This window comes from Aquarana catesbeiana, linkage group LG01 (genome assembly GCF_042186555.1).
Source record: "Aquarana catesbeiana isolate 2022-GZ linkage group LG01, ASM4218655v1, whole genome shotgun sequence".
NCBI classification, from domain to species: Eukaryota; Metazoa; Chordata; class Amphibia; order Anura; family Ranidae; genus Aquarana; species Aquarana catesbeiana.
This window is the reverse complement of record NC_133324.1, coordinates 836,475,202-836,492,705: the sequence shown is the minus strand read 5'-3', so window position 1 is coordinate 836,492,705 and position 17,504 is coordinate 836,475,202. Positions and strand designations below refer to the sequence as shown.

General features: G+C 44.6%; 1 protein-coding gene across 4 annotated transcripts in view; it reads right to left on the bottom strand.

The window, feature by feature from the left end:
• PDS5A (PDS5 cohesin associated factor A) overlaps nucleotides 1–14,173 on the bottom strand; it is a 165,950-nt gene extending 151,777 nt beyond the window's left edge. For 2 of the 4 annotated variants that reach the window (XM_073608623.1, XM_073608617.1), the window contains exons 1-2: nucleotides 13,889–14,172; nucleotides 13,231–13,429 (exon numbers count right to left, since the gene is read on the bottom strand). In XM_073608623.1, the coding sequence (XP_073464724.1) occupies nucleotides 13,231–13,350 (120 nt within the window). In that variant the 5' untranslated portion in view covers nucleotides 13,351–13,429; nucleotides 13,889–14,172. Of the gene's footprint in view, nucleotides 1–13,230; nucleotides 13,430–13,888 lie in introns of all 4 variants that reach the window. The other 2 variants (XM_073608602.1, XM_073608609.1) reach the window with 2 other exon arrangements.
• Nucleotides 14,174–17,504: the final 3,331 nt, after the last annotated feature.

Sequence of the window (17,504 nt, the reverse complement as noted above, 5' to 3'; positions counted from 1 at the left end):
CACAGAAAAAAAAAAAGTCAGGTGTGCAGTCATAAACTGATTGTAACTGAAAATAAGGTGGGAAATTATTCAATACATCACAAATTTGAACTACACAGCAATCATCCGAACTACCTTGTCACCATCCAACCCTCATACTCTCTGCCATGTCAGGCAGCTGTAATTACAAGTCCTTAGTGGGCAAGCATTTTGCTACTCTTACATCATTCTTCACTCTACTTAGCAACAAATGTTTGGTATTCAGGACTGAAATCAGTCAGCTTTGTAGTAGGATTGTGACAATCTTCAGCTGCGCAATTTATCAAGGTATTTAACCACTTGCAGACAGCCCACCAGACAGACGGCCTGTGTAGGCAAAGCATTTTATTATTTATTTATTTCAGGTACTTATATAGCGCCATCAATTTACGCAGCGCTTTACATATACATTGTACATTCACATCAGTCCCTACCCTCAAGGAGCTTACAATCTAAGGTCCCTAACTCACATTCATACATACTAGGGACAATTTAGACAGGATCCAAGTAACCTACCAGCAGGTCTATGGAGTGTGGGAGGAAACCAGAGTACCCGGAGGAAACCCACGCAGGCACAGGGAGAAAATGCTAACTCCAGGCAGGTAGTGTCGTGGTTGGGATTCGTACCAGCGACCCTTCTTACTGCTAGGCGAAAGTGCTACCCACTACTATCCACTACACCACTGTGCCGCCCCACAAAACATTGTGCCCATTGATTGCTGCCTGCCTCCAGGTTTAGGGTGCGCATGCGAGCCTCCCCCTGTGGGCACATGCTGCGATTGGACACAGCGGGAGTCTGTCCTGGCCAATGATTCATGCGTGGCAACCAATCAACTGCTAGTTTTCCAAAGATCAACTAAACAAGCTGAAACTAGATTAGTAACTATGCACACCTGCTCCAGATCCTGTCCACTACAATTTTATTTACCCCCCCCCCCCCCCATTTTCTTCTGCATTTAAAGCTACAACTTCTTTTTTTTAAAAAAAATATGGTTTACAGTGGTTGTAAACTTCAGATATAAAATATGAACAAAGTATATCCCTCTATAGTGTCTCAATTAGGGGACTAAGCATAATTTCTGTCTGCTGGTGCATTCCTCTGCTATCAGCATGAATAACTTCTGACAGGTTTTCCTGACACCAAGAGGGAAAAAAAAAAAAAAAAAAAAAAATGGTGCCCCTAATAGCAAGCTGCTTGCTATTGGGGCACTGGTGCGTGCTCGCTCCCGAGCCCTGAGCTATGCGTTCATAAGACACAGAGCTATGACTCAGCCCCGCCCCTGCTCATTGGCTCACTGGCTGTGATTGACAGCAGTGGGAAAACTTCAGCTTGGATTGCCTAGGCCCTAGGGCAGTGGTTCTCAACTCCTATCCGCAGGACCCACTAACAGGCCAGGTTTGCAAGATAACTGAAATACAACACAGGTGATATCATTTGCTGATCAGTGATTGCAGTATTCTAGTCTGCATCTCCAGAAGGTAATACTTAAAATCTGGCCTGTTAGTGGGTCCTGAGGACAGGAGTTGAGAACCACTGCCCTAGGGGATCCAAGCGCAAGTGGTGGTGGGTAACCGCTCCCTCCTTACCAAAATGACATGCCAAGTTAGGCAGGGGGGGATGGTAAAGAGGAACGTCCCTTTTTGAGTAGAGCTCCACTTTAATATAACCACAGATTTTGTAGCCAAATTGTTCTCTGGGTAAAAACAATTCAAGTATAAAAAAAATATATATAAAAAAAAAAAATATATATATAAAATTAAATAATAATCATCAGCAAGGACAAGAAAAGTTAAACTGATAGGAACATTATCCTTTAATTAAACAAAGCACATAAACGACATGAACTGAACACACTTGATATTGCATGTGTTCCATAAAAGGTGCCATTAGTACCCTACTACAGAGCACAATACCCTACCCCATGGAAACCCCAAGGTCCAAGCATGAGAAGAATAGCTATATTTCCCTCCTACACCAAAGTGACCCATCACCACCAAGCCCAAACACAGTCACATTTAGAGGACCATTGTTATACAGTTATCGATTTTCAGAAAATACTTGAATGTGAACATCAGAGGCTCTCTGGTGGAGGGAGAAGTCTTTCCACAAGGGATAGAGGAAGCAGCTTCAACTACAGTACTTGTAAAAGGAAGAGGTATATGTCAAGTTATAGCAAGTTTAAAAGTGCAAAAGGTCATAAATGCAGCGCTAAAAATATGATAGTCCATATAAATCAATGAAGAGCAGAGATGAGATGAAACCTCCACCAAAACGTCCGTGTGCAGGAAAAAAAAAAAAAAGCACACCACACCCAAGTGCTTGTCGATCTGCTTACCAGAGGGATATAAAAAACAAGCGATGTATGCATGTAGTACAAAGGCTCAATCAGTACATCCAGTTGGCACACTCCATCATAGACAGGCAGATAAAGTTGTCATATATCACCAGGAACTCCACTATGGATCAGGGAAGGAAAATCCCAGCTGGGCTGTAATCTCTTTACAAAACACTGGTTCAGCCTCATCTCGAGTATGCAGCTCACTTTTGATCATCAATTACCAAGAGGGATGTCCTTGCTCTGAGGAAACGCGCTCTTTTCTCCGTCTGAAGGCTCAGGTGGACACAGATCTCATTCATTCCACATAGTGCCCAAAAATGTGAAGTCTGTGTTGCTGTACTCCCCGTCCTCATCCCACTCACAGATTGCCCTAGTGCCAACTGGATGTACTGATTGAGCCTTTATACTACATGCATACATCACTTGTTTTTTATATCCCTCTGGTAAGCAGATCGACAAGCACTTGGGTGTGGTGTGCTTTTTTCCTAAAAAAAAAAAAAAAAAAAGAGAAGGATTAACTGCGCATAAGTGAAATTGTGTGAACATTAAGAAAATTAAATTAAAAAGCTGCAGATTCCTAAATGCAACACAAAATAAATCGTATCAAAAATATTGAATTGCGCTATTAAGAAAATGGTGTGCGTACAAGTGACGATCAGTTCCCCATAGGGGTAAACTCCAAATAATTGTATAGACGTGTAAATAACATGAATGTATAAATAGAGTGACAAAACATCAAAAGTGCAATCTTGATGTGCAACGGTGAAAGAAATGCTTGTGTAAGTCCATGTAAAACAACATGATGAATCACCCAAGTGTTTGTTGGAATGCAATTGAGGTCCTGCTGAATGAGGACAAGGTGCTTAGGTCCACCACCACATACAGAGTGACTGGCCGCTTACCAGAAACTCATGACCCCCCCGTTACAGAGGGTCTGAGTAAGCTGTTAAATCTGATTGCTCCAGACCACCACCGAAAAACCAAAATCAACACTGGGATGGAACGTCAGGGGCCTTGATGAGGATGGATGGATCAACGGGAAGTCAAGCTCTCAGCAGAGTGATGTAACCATGTACGGAATAAAGGGGCTCCAATAGTGTAAAATCTTAAGGCTTTAATGAATCAAAATAAAATATATACACTCACATATAAAATTCGAAGTTGAGCGCCTTTGGAAAAGAAGTCTGGAGCACCGGCCGGATGCTCATAGACAGCACGCCCTGCTGGTATCACAACATCGGTGGGAGGTGACGCGAACACGTCGCTCTGCCCTACGCAGCGTTTCGTAATAAAATTACGTCTTCCAGGGGAACTGATCGTCACTTGTACGCACGTCATTTTCTTAATAGCGCAATTCAATATTTTTGATATGATGTGCTTTTTTCCTGCACACGGAAGTTTTGGTGGAAGTTTCATCTCATCTCTACTCTTCATTGATTTATATGGACTATCATATTTTATTTAGCGCTGCATTTATGACCTTTTGTACTTATGTTTGATGAATCCGCAAACTATGCTGGCTGCTTATTATACTTATAAATATCTTAGTTAGCGCTGATATTTGGTTACCATTTTCCAAGTTTAAAAGTGACCTAAAAATATTGGAAAAAAAAAAAAAAAAAAAAAAAAAAAATCACACAAATATTCAAATCCCGCCTACTATTTTGCATAGTTTTCATAACAGTTTGCATAGCGTTATATCAAAAAATTCACAATTACCGTCCTAACAGTAAACCCGATTCTCATGTAGAAGCACATTTTACCAAAGCAATAGAACAGTGGATAATTGGCATTTGTCCCATGAATGTCTCTATTTGGACATTTTACAGCACTAAAGCCAACCTGCCACTTGTTCTGAAACCAAAAACAAAACCTGGAGTACCGCAAAAGCATTTAGGGCCGGTTCACACTACCGCGGTGTGAATTTTGCTCAAATTTGATCAGATTGCACTGCGAATTTGCGGTCCGAATTCTTTAGGCATTCTGGCGAATCTGTGATTCTACGGATAATATTGCATTGAATTCGCATCGCACACGGATCAAACTCGCACAGGACCCTTTTTGTACGCAGCTTAGATACGCAACGCATTAACGTGAACGGCATTAATGTAAAACTATGCTATTTAAATGACTTGCGAATTTGAGAGATCGCAATGGCTCAAATTTGCAAAAGAATTCACAGCAAACTAGAGCTGCACGATTCTGGCCAAAATGAGAATCACGATTTTTTTGCTTAGAATAAAAAGATCACGATTCTCTCGCAACGTAAAATCTTTCACATTATAAAAAAAAAAAAAAAAAAAAAAAAAAAAAAAAAGGGCTAACTTTACTGGTTAGATTTTTTTTTTTTTTTTTTTTTTTTTTAATTCATTAAAGTAATTTTTTCCAAAAAAATTGCATTTGAAAGACCGCTGCGCAAATACAGTGTGACATAAAATATTGCAACAACCACCATTTTATTCTCTAGGGTGTCTACTAAAAAAAAAAAAAAAAATATATACGTTTGGGGGTTCTAAGTAATTTTCTAGCAAAAAAAAATGGTTTTAACTTGAAACCAACAAATGGTCAGAAAAAGGTTTAGTGTTTAAGTGGTTAAACTTTTTTCACTTCCACAGGAAGTCTAATCTGTTGACAAATTGTTACAATGTTTATACTTAAGTTCAACTGATAAAGAATGTTTTGTTTCTTGGCAGACTGCCCGGTTTTTCTCTTCCTTTCTTTTGAGGGCTGTGGCTTCAGAAGGGCGGAGAGAATTCTTTGCATAGAAAGACTTGTGAAACACTTTAGTCAAGATCGCGATAACGATTGACGATTAATCACGATAACGATGCTTGACGATTAATTGTGCAGCTCTAGTGTAAACCGGCCCATAAACCCAGATGGCTTGGGTTTTTTTACTTTACCAACTATGCCTGACTATGTTGCAATTTTACCAACTATGTTTTGTGCTATATTATGTGAACATGGATGTCAATAGTGGGCATGATGCCATTTGTACCTCCATGTTATGATAGGCAGAGATAGAGATTCACCCACAGTGCGTTTTTGCGTCCGGGTACATGTTTCCTTTAAAGTCCCAAAATCCCCCCTCTATCCCATTAAAATCCAGAGCACGCGATATGCAAGTGTCAGTTTTCCAACTGTTCCAGCAGCTTTAATACTTGTAAGCAGCCCACAGATGATTCAATTTCAGTGGAAGGAAAGGAAAATTGCTAGATTTTCCCCCATTAACAACACTGAATGCCTCCCGCAGCGCCATTGTTCCCTGCTGGCGGGAAGCCTTCCCAGTTGGGAAAAAAATGTTTTAAAAATCTAACAGGCTGGTCGTTGGCGCAAACTTAGGTACAATCAGCCTGCCCATAGATGGATCGAATCTCAACTGGTCCTTTCTTTACCCAGACTATTTTGGATCCATGTATGGCCAGCTTTAGTCACCAACTGGGTAAAGCAGAGGTTTGACTTCAATGTGCCTTGTTTGCAAGTATGTTCTGGGTCACCAATTCAGATTACCTAGAGTAGGGAGTGCCAGGCAACCAGCATTTTCAAAGAGGTCAGCAATGCCAGCCTACATATCTTTCACAATACATGTTCATACAAGGCCAACATAATGACAGAACAAATAAAAGAAACGGGAGGGGGACGCCTCTCCAAGTGTAGCATTAACATCATTTATTGCACAAAACTAAAAACTCTTTACAAGATATAAGTGGGAGTCATGCTCGTCATAAATATGTAGTACTGGAAGTTCTACTGCGTCCCACAGGCTCCTCGTATGATCCGGGTAGCCGGGAAAGGGGAACCTTGTTCCATACAAGACAGAAAGTGAGAGAAAATCCTTTCAAGTGAGGGAATCCCGGGGTGTCAGCAAAATCACCACTGGAAGATTTCTGCTCTACTCTCATTCTAGTGTCAACCCAAATACTTGGGATATTCTTTTAGTTTAAGTAATAATGGTAAACAGGACAACTAGAGAGGGTAATCTTGCTTATAGAGGCACAGACCCCAATAAAAACCTGATGAAACTTAATCTCTCTCCACACTATCCAAAACTACTACAAAAAAAAAAAAAAAAAAAAAAAAGTTTAGCCTTTAGCTACACTTTAAGGCTCCACGTTCAGGATAGGTTTGATTGCGGGAAACCACAAAACGCTGTAATTTGCATTTTCCCACAGCACATCATGGCCAAGTGTACATAAAGCCTAATACTTCCCAGATATCTTTTCCTGCAATTAAACAATCAACTTTAGATTTACCAAAACTACATAATATATGGACCTACCCTCATCTATCCAGGCAGACAGGCCCTTGCACTACATAGTCGATGAGATTCAAAAAAAGATTGTGTCTGACAAGCTTCAGGCTGACCATACATTATAAAATCACCTTTAGACCCCTTTCACACTGGAGGCGTTTTTCAGACACTTTAGCGCTAAAAATAGCACCTAAAAAATGCCTCATCTGCAGTCCCAGTGTGAAAGCCTGAGTGCTTTCACACCTTGGCGCTGCGCTGGCAGGACGCTAAAAAAGTCCTGCAAGCAGCATCTTTGGGACGGTGTAGACACCGCTCCTAAAGTGCCCCTGCCCATTGAAATCAATGGGTGGAACCTGCAAAGCACCTAGGCAACAGCGCTTTTAACCATTTATTCAGCCGCTAGCGAGGGTTAAAAGCGCCCCCGCTAGCAGCCGTAAAGCGCCTCTAAAATGACGGTAAATCGCCGCTAGTACTAGCGGTGCTTTACCGCTGACACAGCAGTGCTGTAAGTGTGAAAGGGCTCTTACAATAGGTTCACACTTGTGAGGGTCGGGAACGAAGCAATTTCATGTACACTGCCGGCAGAACGCACTTCTCTTTAGCAGATGCGCCATTAATTCTTAATGGCACCCCCACACATCAGCAAAATATTCAAACGAACAGGCTATTGTGCCCACGCCAACGAGTGCTGCACAAGTGCGAACCTAGACTTAAAGAACATAAATAAAAGAGAAACATACATGACAGAGAAAGCAGAGAGATGCAAACTCAAGCTTATAGAAGAGAAATCTTCCGATGAGGACACAAGTGCTGGTGTCACCCTTGGATTCCCTCACTTTGGATGGATTTCCTGTCATTTTCTGTTTTGCCCATGGAACAGGAAACAAAAGGAAATCTCCCCAATGGGACAAAAAAAATAAATATCCAAAATGAAAAAAAGCTTTGCCTTTAGTTGGACTTTAAAGTGGAACTTCAGTCATTTTTCATCATTCCATCTATTAAATCCTCTGCCCTTGTCGTTTTAACTATGAATAGTAAAACATTTTTCTGCCAGTAAATACCTTATACAGCCCACTTCCTGTTTGGTAAAAAAGCCTAAACTAATGACATCATGCACAGCTCTCGTGAGAGAGTTTGCCAGGAATAGGGAGGGATGAGTTATAAGAGGGCCAATGAGAGCTGCAGGGCTGGAGGTGTGCCTCTGTGTAAATACAGGAAGTGAACAGGAAGCAGCTTCAGCTGCCCACAATTAAAATGGATGCAGCCAGACTCAGTGGAGGGAGATTTCTGCAGCATATTTGGCAAATACAGAATCACAGTATATATAAAGTGCAAAGTGGTTGGAGGGGTACTTCAGAATGGCAAAGATGTTTTATTACAAATTATATGAGCAGACTGCAGTAACTCTTTAAAAGAGAAGTATGGGAATCACAGTTATTGTAGTTTTATACTTAGGTGGATGCAGCAACGGTTCGATGCTGGCGCCTCTACACTGAGAGCTGAGCCATCGAACACCACCAGTGGCTCGGTTGTCTCGGCTCCCCGAGCAGAGAGCTCCTGCCTGTGAATCAGCTGCTCTGCTCCTCCAGGCTCATTGGAGACCATAGGTAAAGCCCAGCCAAACGAGCTCAGGCTGGACTTCTCCTTTAAGGTTCACCATACACATTTCATTCTCTCCATAACATCAATTTAGGATTAACCAAATCTATGTAATATGAGGACCTACTGTACCTCATCTAACCAGACAGGCCTTTGCACCTTAGGCCTGGTTCAAATGCTGCGTTTCCAGCAGCTCATTCAAATGAATAGGATGCTGTACCCGCGCAAACGTGTGTCGCACAAGTGTGAACCTAGACTTAAAGCGGAAATTCATTTAAATACCAACTATACCTAAACCTACTCCCACCCCAAGTCTAAGCCTATTCCATCTACCCTGTAAATGAAAGATCTGTATACTTATCTATGTTGAGGGTTTCTCTGGCTCTGTCACATGATCGAGCCCAGCGCTGGCTTCAGTGAAGAGGAGAGATCAACAATGGCGGCAGAACCTGAGCTACGACGTCACCCAGGGGCTCCTCTATGCTGAAGCCGGTGCTGGGACCCAAGAATGTGACCAGACTGCCCTTGGTACTGTAAGTATACAAGTCTTTCCTTTCACAGAGTGGATCGATTAGGCTTAGAATGGGGGTGGGAGTAGATTTAGGTATAGTTTGACTGAACTTCCTCTTTAACGTCTTGCCGACCGCCAACAGTACATTTACTGCTGCTGGGTGCCTGCCCCATGAACCACAACCTATCCCTACGTCACCCTGTACTTCCTGGTTTAGAGGCACGCATGGCCCCTGCTGACCTGTTCTGCGATTGGACACAGCATGGGTATGTCAGCAAGTTACAGCCAATTATTTTGTCTGTCTACCTGATCAGCTGTGGCCAATCACAGCACATAGATCTGTGTTTTGGAAAACAATACACGGATCTAGCTAGATTTCTCCCTCCTTTCAGTTATTGATCATAACTGAAAGAGAGGAGAGACACAAGCCAGATGATTTGTAAGTAAAAGCAGCACAAATACACTGGTTAGGAACTCAGTGAACCCATTGCGTGCCCTCCTGATCACTCCTGTCACCCAGCCAGTGCCATTAGTACAATAGTATCACTGTATTAGTGTCACTAGCGACATCAGTGTCAGTTAGCATCAGATTGTCCGCAACTCTATAGGTGGCTGATCACTGCCATTACTAGTATAGCGTCTGTATGGATCAGTATCTTGATCACAAGCAGAACTATACTAGTGTCTCAAAAACGCAGTTTGGTTTTTACCAAAGACGTGTAGCAGAATACATTTTTATAGGATATGGTTTATAACAAAGTAGGATATATTGTTTGTAACTTTCAATATTTTTTTGTTTATAGAAAAATAAACCCAGTGGTTAAAAAAACTCCAAAAAAAAAAAAAAATATATATATACAAATTAAAATTTGTGTACAGTGTTGCATGACTGAGCAATTGCCAGTTGAAGTAACAGTGCTGAATAATAAAAAATGTGCTGGTCATTAGCCGCTTGCCGACCGGCTCACGCTGATAAACTTCGGCAGAAGGGCACATACAGGCATACTAACGTACCTGTATGTTGCCCTTTAAGAAGAAGTTTACGGGCGCACGCACCGCCGCGACCTCCGCGAGTGTGATCACGGGTCCCGTGGACCCGATGTCCGCGGGGATACCCGCGATCGTGTCACGGAGAGGAAGAATGGGGAAATGCTGATGTAAACAAGCATTTCCCCGTTCTGCCTAGTGACAGGACACTGATCACGGCTCCCTGTAATCGGGAGCAAAGATCAGTGTCGTGTCACGCGTAGCCCCTCCCCACAGTTAGAATTACTCCCTAGGACACACTTAACCCCTTCACTGCCAGTCACATTTACACAGTAATCCATGCATTTTTAATCGCACTGATCGCAGTATAAATGTCAATGGTCTCAAAATAGCGCCAAAAGAGTCCAATCTGTCCGCTATAATGTCGCAGTCACTATTAAAAAATCGCTAATCGCCGCCATTACTAGTTAAAAAAAAAAATAATTTATTAATAAAAATGACATTAAACTATCCCCTATTTTGTAGACGCTATAACTTTTGCGCAAACCAAACGCTTATTGTGATTTTTTTTTACCAAAAATATGTAGAAAAAAATACGTATCGGCCTAAACTGAGGAAAGAAAAATGTTCTATATATTTTTTGGGGATGTTTATTATAGCAAAAAATAATGCGTTTTTTTTTCCAAAATTGTCGCTTTTTTGTTTATAGCGCAAAAAAATAAAACCCGCAGAGGTGATCACCAAAAGAAACCTCTATTTGTGGGGAAAAAAGGACGACAATTTTGTTTGGGAGCCACGTCGCAGGACTGCGCAATTGTCAGTTAAAGAGACACAGTGCCGAATCGCAAAAAGTGCTCTGGTCTTTTGCCAGCCAAATGGTCCGGGGCTTAAGTGGTTAAAACCTTCCAGAGGTCAAGTGGCAAAAGAATAAACACAAGGAAAAATGGATGGCAGCAGAAGCAGAGAGATGTAAACCCAGCCTTTATAGATGGGAAATGTTCAGATGGGGACACTAGTTATTGTATCACCCTTGGATTCCCTCAGGAATTTCCTCTCACTTCCTGTTTTGGCTACGGGACAGTTAGTGAAGTGAAATCTCCCCAACGGGACAGATAGCAAAAAAAAAAAAAAAAAAAAAAAAAAAAAAAAAAAAAAGGCCCTTTCACACCAAACGCAGTGGGCTGCAATTGGATGCACTCCAATGGCATAGACAGCCCAAATTCAAGGTAATCCTAATGGGCATAGTTCACATCACTGCAGTGGAAGGGGGGGGGAGGGAAGAACAGGCTGTATTTCTTCTGCACCGCAAATGCAGGGAACACGCTTCAACGCACTGCACCCCTCTAATGCCCCTTTCATACGAGGCGGATCTGCTGGACCGACTTCGTTACCTCAGTGGGGGTGCGCTCCACTGATCAGGCGGATGACAGGTCCGTCTCTGCTCACTGTGTAGGGACGGACCTGTCAGAGCCCCACTCTTCTCTATGGGGAGATCGAATGAAAAACGGATAGCCTGTCTGTTTTCACCCGTTCCACTGGACGGATGGCAAACATATAGCCATCCATCTATTTTAAGCAGATCTTGTCGGAACAGATGGCAGGCGTCAGCGGACACATCTCCGCTGACATCCGCCTGCACATAGAAATCAATGGGTGGCCCGCTCGGATCAGCGCAAAAAAAAAAAAACACAGGTGCTTTTAACCCTTTCTTCGGCCTCAAGCGGGGGTTAAAAGTGCTCCGCTGTCGGCCGAAAAGCGTTGCTAAAACTAGCGATGCTGACGCCGGCAACGCCCCGGTGCGAAAGTACCCTTAAGCAGCACCGTAGCTATGACCAAAGGTTTCTCCCCCCCCCCACTTAAAACTGAATGGGTTGTTTTACAAAGTGATTGTTTACAATCACTTAGGCTGGGCTCACATACGTTGCAGGCGTAGTTCACAGCAGGGGGTCCAGTGTGTCCCTTCTCACTGAATTCACACCTGACTCGGAACCAAAGATGCACAGGACCCTTTTTAAGGCTGCGTTCACAGTGATGCAAATTGGATGCGGTTTTCTCTGCATCCAATTCGCATGACAGGAGACTGTGTCTGGCTCTCAATGGAGCCAGTTCACAAATATTTAGGGCAGCCGCAGAGCGCATTGGCACAGGAGTCCTGTACACCTTTGGCTCAGTTGCAGGTCCGAATTCAGGCAAAAATTTGGGCCCGATTCGTCCCTGAAATGGAGAACAGGGATGCACCGGACCCCTGCTGTGAGCCGTTCCGTACAACAGTGTGTACCCAGCATTAATGCTAGACTGTGGCTGCCCCAGAGATGTGTGAATGGGCTCCATTGAGAACTGGTCACAGTCTCCTGCCATGTGAATTTTGGGGGGGGGGGGGGCGGCATTCATCTAATTTGCATATATGTGTGAACCCAAGCAAAAAAAAACGTATATAAAAAATACATGGCAAACGCAGTGCTAAACACATTCAAGTGCACTTCAAATGTATGTAAACATGCGGTTATGTGCAGTTTTGGGTGTGAATGGGTCCTTACTCTGTCAAAAATGGGGGGGGGCGTTTTGCCCTTAGCCTAGGTTTCCACTATTGTGACCTGAAAGTTACACGATTTTGCCATGACTTGAAGCAAAGCCTGTGAATTCTTGAGGTCTATGGACCTCAAGTCGCATCAAAGTGGTACCAAAGTAGTTCAGGGACTACTTTGAAGTTGCACATATATGAACAGTTCTCATTGGAAATCATGAAGATTGAAAAAAGTGCTAATTGTCACAGAAACCAGCTAGACTACCCCACATCCCTAAAATACAAAACTGAAAAGCAAGTTTCCTCTAAATGTGACTTTGAATAGGGTAGGTGGCTAATGAGGTGTGAAACTAGTATTAAAAAGTATAATTTTGCTATACTTTTTAATACTCATTTCACACCTCATTAGCCACCTACCCTATTCAAAGTCACATTTAGAGGACACTTGCTTTTCAATTTTTTATTGGAAATCACGGGGTACGACTTGGCATGCGACTTTGCAGTCCCGAGTTGCACGACAACTAGTGGAAACATAGCCTTAGTTCTTTAAGGACCTGTTCACACCAGAGTGTTAGCAGGAAAGGCGCGTTGAGAACACACAGGTACCAATAATTGCTAATGGCACCCCAAGACGCATCTAACAAATGCAACAGGTTTGTGGCATGTCACAGCCCTACCATATGGTTTGCCATTTCTAAAAGTCACACCTGCCATAGTTTTGGCACCCCACTGAAATGAACAGGCTGCCAAACTGAACGAGACATTGGGGGGGTCACCACACACATTACAATCAATCGGCTTTAGATTTACCAAATCTATGTAACGTGAGGACCTACCTCATCCCTCCAGACAGGCCCTTACACTATACAATCAAAAGGCCTGTGTGATGTCCCCTCATCTACATAGATGTAAGTGAGAGACAAACTACTACTACTACTGATCTCTAATAGATGAAGAGCCTTGTAGGAGACACAGGGAAGGCCTGAGGCCGGCTACTCACTTTGAGCCTCTTGACCACCTCATCGTTGGTGATCTTGTCGGAGATCTCCTTGACCCCGGGCGGGTAGATGACGATCTTGCTCTCGGCGGCTTTGATCTGGCCTGTAGAGGGGAAGTCCATTCTTCCAGGTGGTGCCGGGGGTGGAGGGGACGGTGGTGGTGGTGGCGGCGGTGCCTCTTCCGCGCTCCTCTAGCGGCCTCTATCGGTCACAAAACAAAATGTCACCAATCACGGTCTATGGAACAAAAAACAGCCCGGCCAGATGTACCCCCGGATCCCGGACACAGCGCGGGGGGTGGAGGAGGAGGAGAGGCCCGGGGTGGGTAAAGGCCCAGGCCGGGGGTGGTGGTAGTAGTAGAGAGGGGGACAGTGGGCTCCGGGCCGGTAAGGAGGGAGGCCTGTAAGGAGACGGGACGCTGCCGGAGAGGAGAGCCGAGCACCCTGAGGAGGCCCCGGCCTACACTGCAGGCCTCACTCCAGCCTGGATAGCACTGCGGCCCTCACACTGCGGGAGGACTACAAGTCCCAGCGTGCCGGCCCAACCCGTACTTCCTCAGGAGTTGAAGGGCCCCACCAGAGTAAGTCAACGTCACCCGGGGGAGACCAGCCGCCCCCTAGGACCTTCCACTAGCGCCCCCTACCGTGTACAACTTCTTACCTCCAGCAGAGGAGGGCGAGCTCCCCCTTCATGTATCCGGCGCCCGGTGTGTAGGGGCGGCTCTCAGGAGAGGAGGGAGGAGGAGTGTGAGCAGAGGTGGGGGAGGAAGGCCTCTCCGCGTGCACCTCGCTCCCCTGACTGGAACCTTCCAACGCCGTGAGACGGACACGTGACTCCCGCACCGGACTCTATCCTGACCACAAGCGGGAACACCGGGGCTTCTCTGAACGAGGGGGGGGGGGACGGACACGCGCTCAGGCTCGCGGCCGCTACGCTCACTCACGCCGTCCCTGTCCTAGAGTTGCTTCGGGGAGGAAACCGGGGTAGGGTGCGGGCGGACAGCGACCCCTAGTGGTTGGCGCCAAAATGTGACGGAGAGGTGCAAGTCCAGGAAACAAAACCTCTGTCACCTTGCTGGAGATCCCGGTCATGTGTCTGGCGGGCATTGAGAGAGAGGAGGGTGGCCCGGGGACTTCCTGGAAAGAGACCTTTCCCAGCATTACAATCAATCATTAATACTTCTCCCTTTTATTGTCAGCTGTTGGATGACAGATGTCCCCAATTCCAGGGAATAGAGCGGAGAACTTAAAGTGCAACTTGACCCATAACAACTTGATAAAAAATAATGTTCTTTAGCAAAGAACTTACATTCCACATTATTAATTATGCTACCAACATTCGTTGGTGCTGTAAATTGCCTCCAGCAATGTTCCTGTATCTTCTTGCTGGAGGCGGCCATTTTGCTGGAGCCCAGAGCCCCTGAGCAGCAGAAAATCATAAAGTGGAACTAAACTCATCAATTTAACAGTTTCAAAAAACAGTTGTATTCCTGGAATGTCAGGATTGCTAACTGTCACATTTGCTTATGTCCTCAACCAAACTGTGAACACGTCAAATGGCTGGAATCATAACTGTTCACATATCTGATCTCCAAAATACGCCCCTTTCTAACCAACTACACAACAAAGCTCTTAATTCACTTGCTGGTCATCTCTCGCCTTGACAACTGCAACTCCCTTCTCATTGGCTTGCCTCTACATAGGTTATCCCCCCTTCAATCCATCATGAATGCTGCTGCCAGACTCATCCACCTTACCAATCGCTCTGTCTCTGCTACTCCTCTCTGCCAATCCCTCCACTGGCTTCCACTCACCCAACAAATTAAATTCAAAATACCAACAACTAACAAAGCCATCCACAATTTAGCTACATCACTAGCCTAGTCTCTAAATATCAACCTACTCATTCTTTTCGTTCCTCCCAAGACCTCCTGCTCTCTAGCTCCCTCGTCACCTCCTCCCATGCTCGCCTCCAGGACTTTTCCAGAGTCTCTCCAATCCTATGGAACTCCTTACCCCAATCTGTCCGATTATCCTCTACTCTATTAGCTTTTAGACGATCCCTGAAAACCCTACTCTTCAGAGAAGCCTATCCTACCCACACCTAACAACTGTATTTTCATTTTCTCCATCGGCTCATCCCCCACTTTTTTTTTACCTTTTTTGTTTCACTAGACCCTCCCTTCTAGATTGTAAGCTCTAAGAAGCAGGGCCCTCTGATCCCTCCTGTATTGAAATGTATTCTAACTGTACTGTCTGCCCTCATTTTGTAAAGAGCTTCCCAAACTGTTGGCACTATATAAATCCTGTATAATATAATATGCAGCATCATGGCAGTTGCAGATCAAACAGAAGCAGCTTTCTTGGCTGTAAAGCAGTGGTCATCAACCCTGTCCTCAGGGCCCACTAACCGGCCAGGTTTGCAAGATAACTGAAATACATCACAGGTGATATAATTTGCTGCTCAGTGATTGCAGTATTCTAGTCTGCATCTCCCCAAGGTAATACATAAAACCTGGCCTGTTAGTGGGCCCTGAGGACAGGGTTGATGACCACTGCTGTAAAGGATAGGAGGGTTTAATTCCACTTTAAGGCTTTCAGCTGTTCAGCCTCTACAAACTGAACACAGTGCCTAAAAATGGAGAGCAACATGTGCAGAACAGGGTGAGACAGTGTATTACTGGATTGTAAACAGTATAAGCACTTATTTTTAATGTTTTATATAGCTAAACCTGCAAAAGGGGCCAGCATGAAGTCATGTATCAGGATTTAATTTTCTGCCTAAAGTTCCACTTTAAAGCATATATCAAGGCAATAAAACAAAACAAATGGGAAAAAAACAAATATGCATTACATCTCTGTAACTTGTGCACGTTCCTGTGTTTTATCCCTTTAAAGCTGAACTCCACAAAGTGAAAAAGTCCTCCCTTGTAGCGAGGCTGTGCCCACATTGCAAAGGTTACATGCTCCTTTAGTCATGGATAGTAGTTTCCAAATTGCAGCCCTTTATATGTCTTTAGCCAGCCCTTGGGGCACTATTCCTCCAACTGATGTGAAGAATTATTCCTCCCACTGACACCAATGATGTGGCACTATTCCTTTCACTGACACCAACAGTAAGGCATAATTCCTCCCACTGACAAACAATGGGGCATAATTCTTCCCACTGACACCAATGATGGAGCACTATTTCTTGTACTGACACCAACGAGGGGGCACTATTCCTCACACTGACACCAACAATGATGGGGTACTTTTACTTCCACTGACACCCAACAATGGGGCACTATTCCTTCCACTGACAAACAATGGGGTATAATTCTTCCCACTGACACCAACGATGGGGCACTATTCCTTCCACTGAGAACAACGATAGGACATTATTCCTCCCACTGACACCAGCAATGGAACATTGTTCCTCCCACCGACACCAACAATGGGGCACTATTCCACCCAATGATGAGGCATTATTCCTTCCACTGACACCACCAAGTGGAGCTTAATTCTTTTCACTTGCACCAACCATGGGAAACTAGTCTTTCAACTGACACCAACAATGGGCACTATTTCTCCCACCAACACCAACAGTGGGCACTATTCCTCCCACCGATACCAACAATGGGCACTATTCCTCCCACCGACACCACCAATGGGCACTATTCCTCCCACCGACACCAACGATGAGGCACTATTCCTCCCACCGACACCAACGATGAGGCACTATTCCTCACACTTGCACCCCCAAGTGGGGCATAATTTATCCCACTGGCCCCACCACTACTGGGCACTATTCCTCCCACTGACACCAATGGTGGGGCACTATGCCTCCCAATGACAAGGCACCATTCCTTCCACTGACACCACTAAGTGGAGCATAATTTATCCCACTGACACTACCATTGGGAACTATTCTTTCAAATGACACCAACAATAGGCACTATTCCTTCCACTGACACCAACCGTTAGGCCACTTTCACACTGAAGCAGCGGCCGCGTCAGCAGTAAAGCGCCGCTAGTTTTAGCGCTTCTCCTGTCATTTTAGCAGTGCTTTTCGGCAGCTAGCGGGGCGCTTTTAAGCCCTGCTAGCGGCCGGAAAAGGGTTAAAAGCGCCGCTGCCGAAGCGCTTTGCAAGTGCTTTGGCAGTGCTAGATATTGATTTCAATGGCAGCAGCGTTTTGGGAGCAGTGTATTCACCACCCCTAAACCACCCCAAAGATGCTGCTTGCAGGACTTTTTTTCCCGTCCTGCAAGCGCACCGCTCCAGTGTGAAAACACTC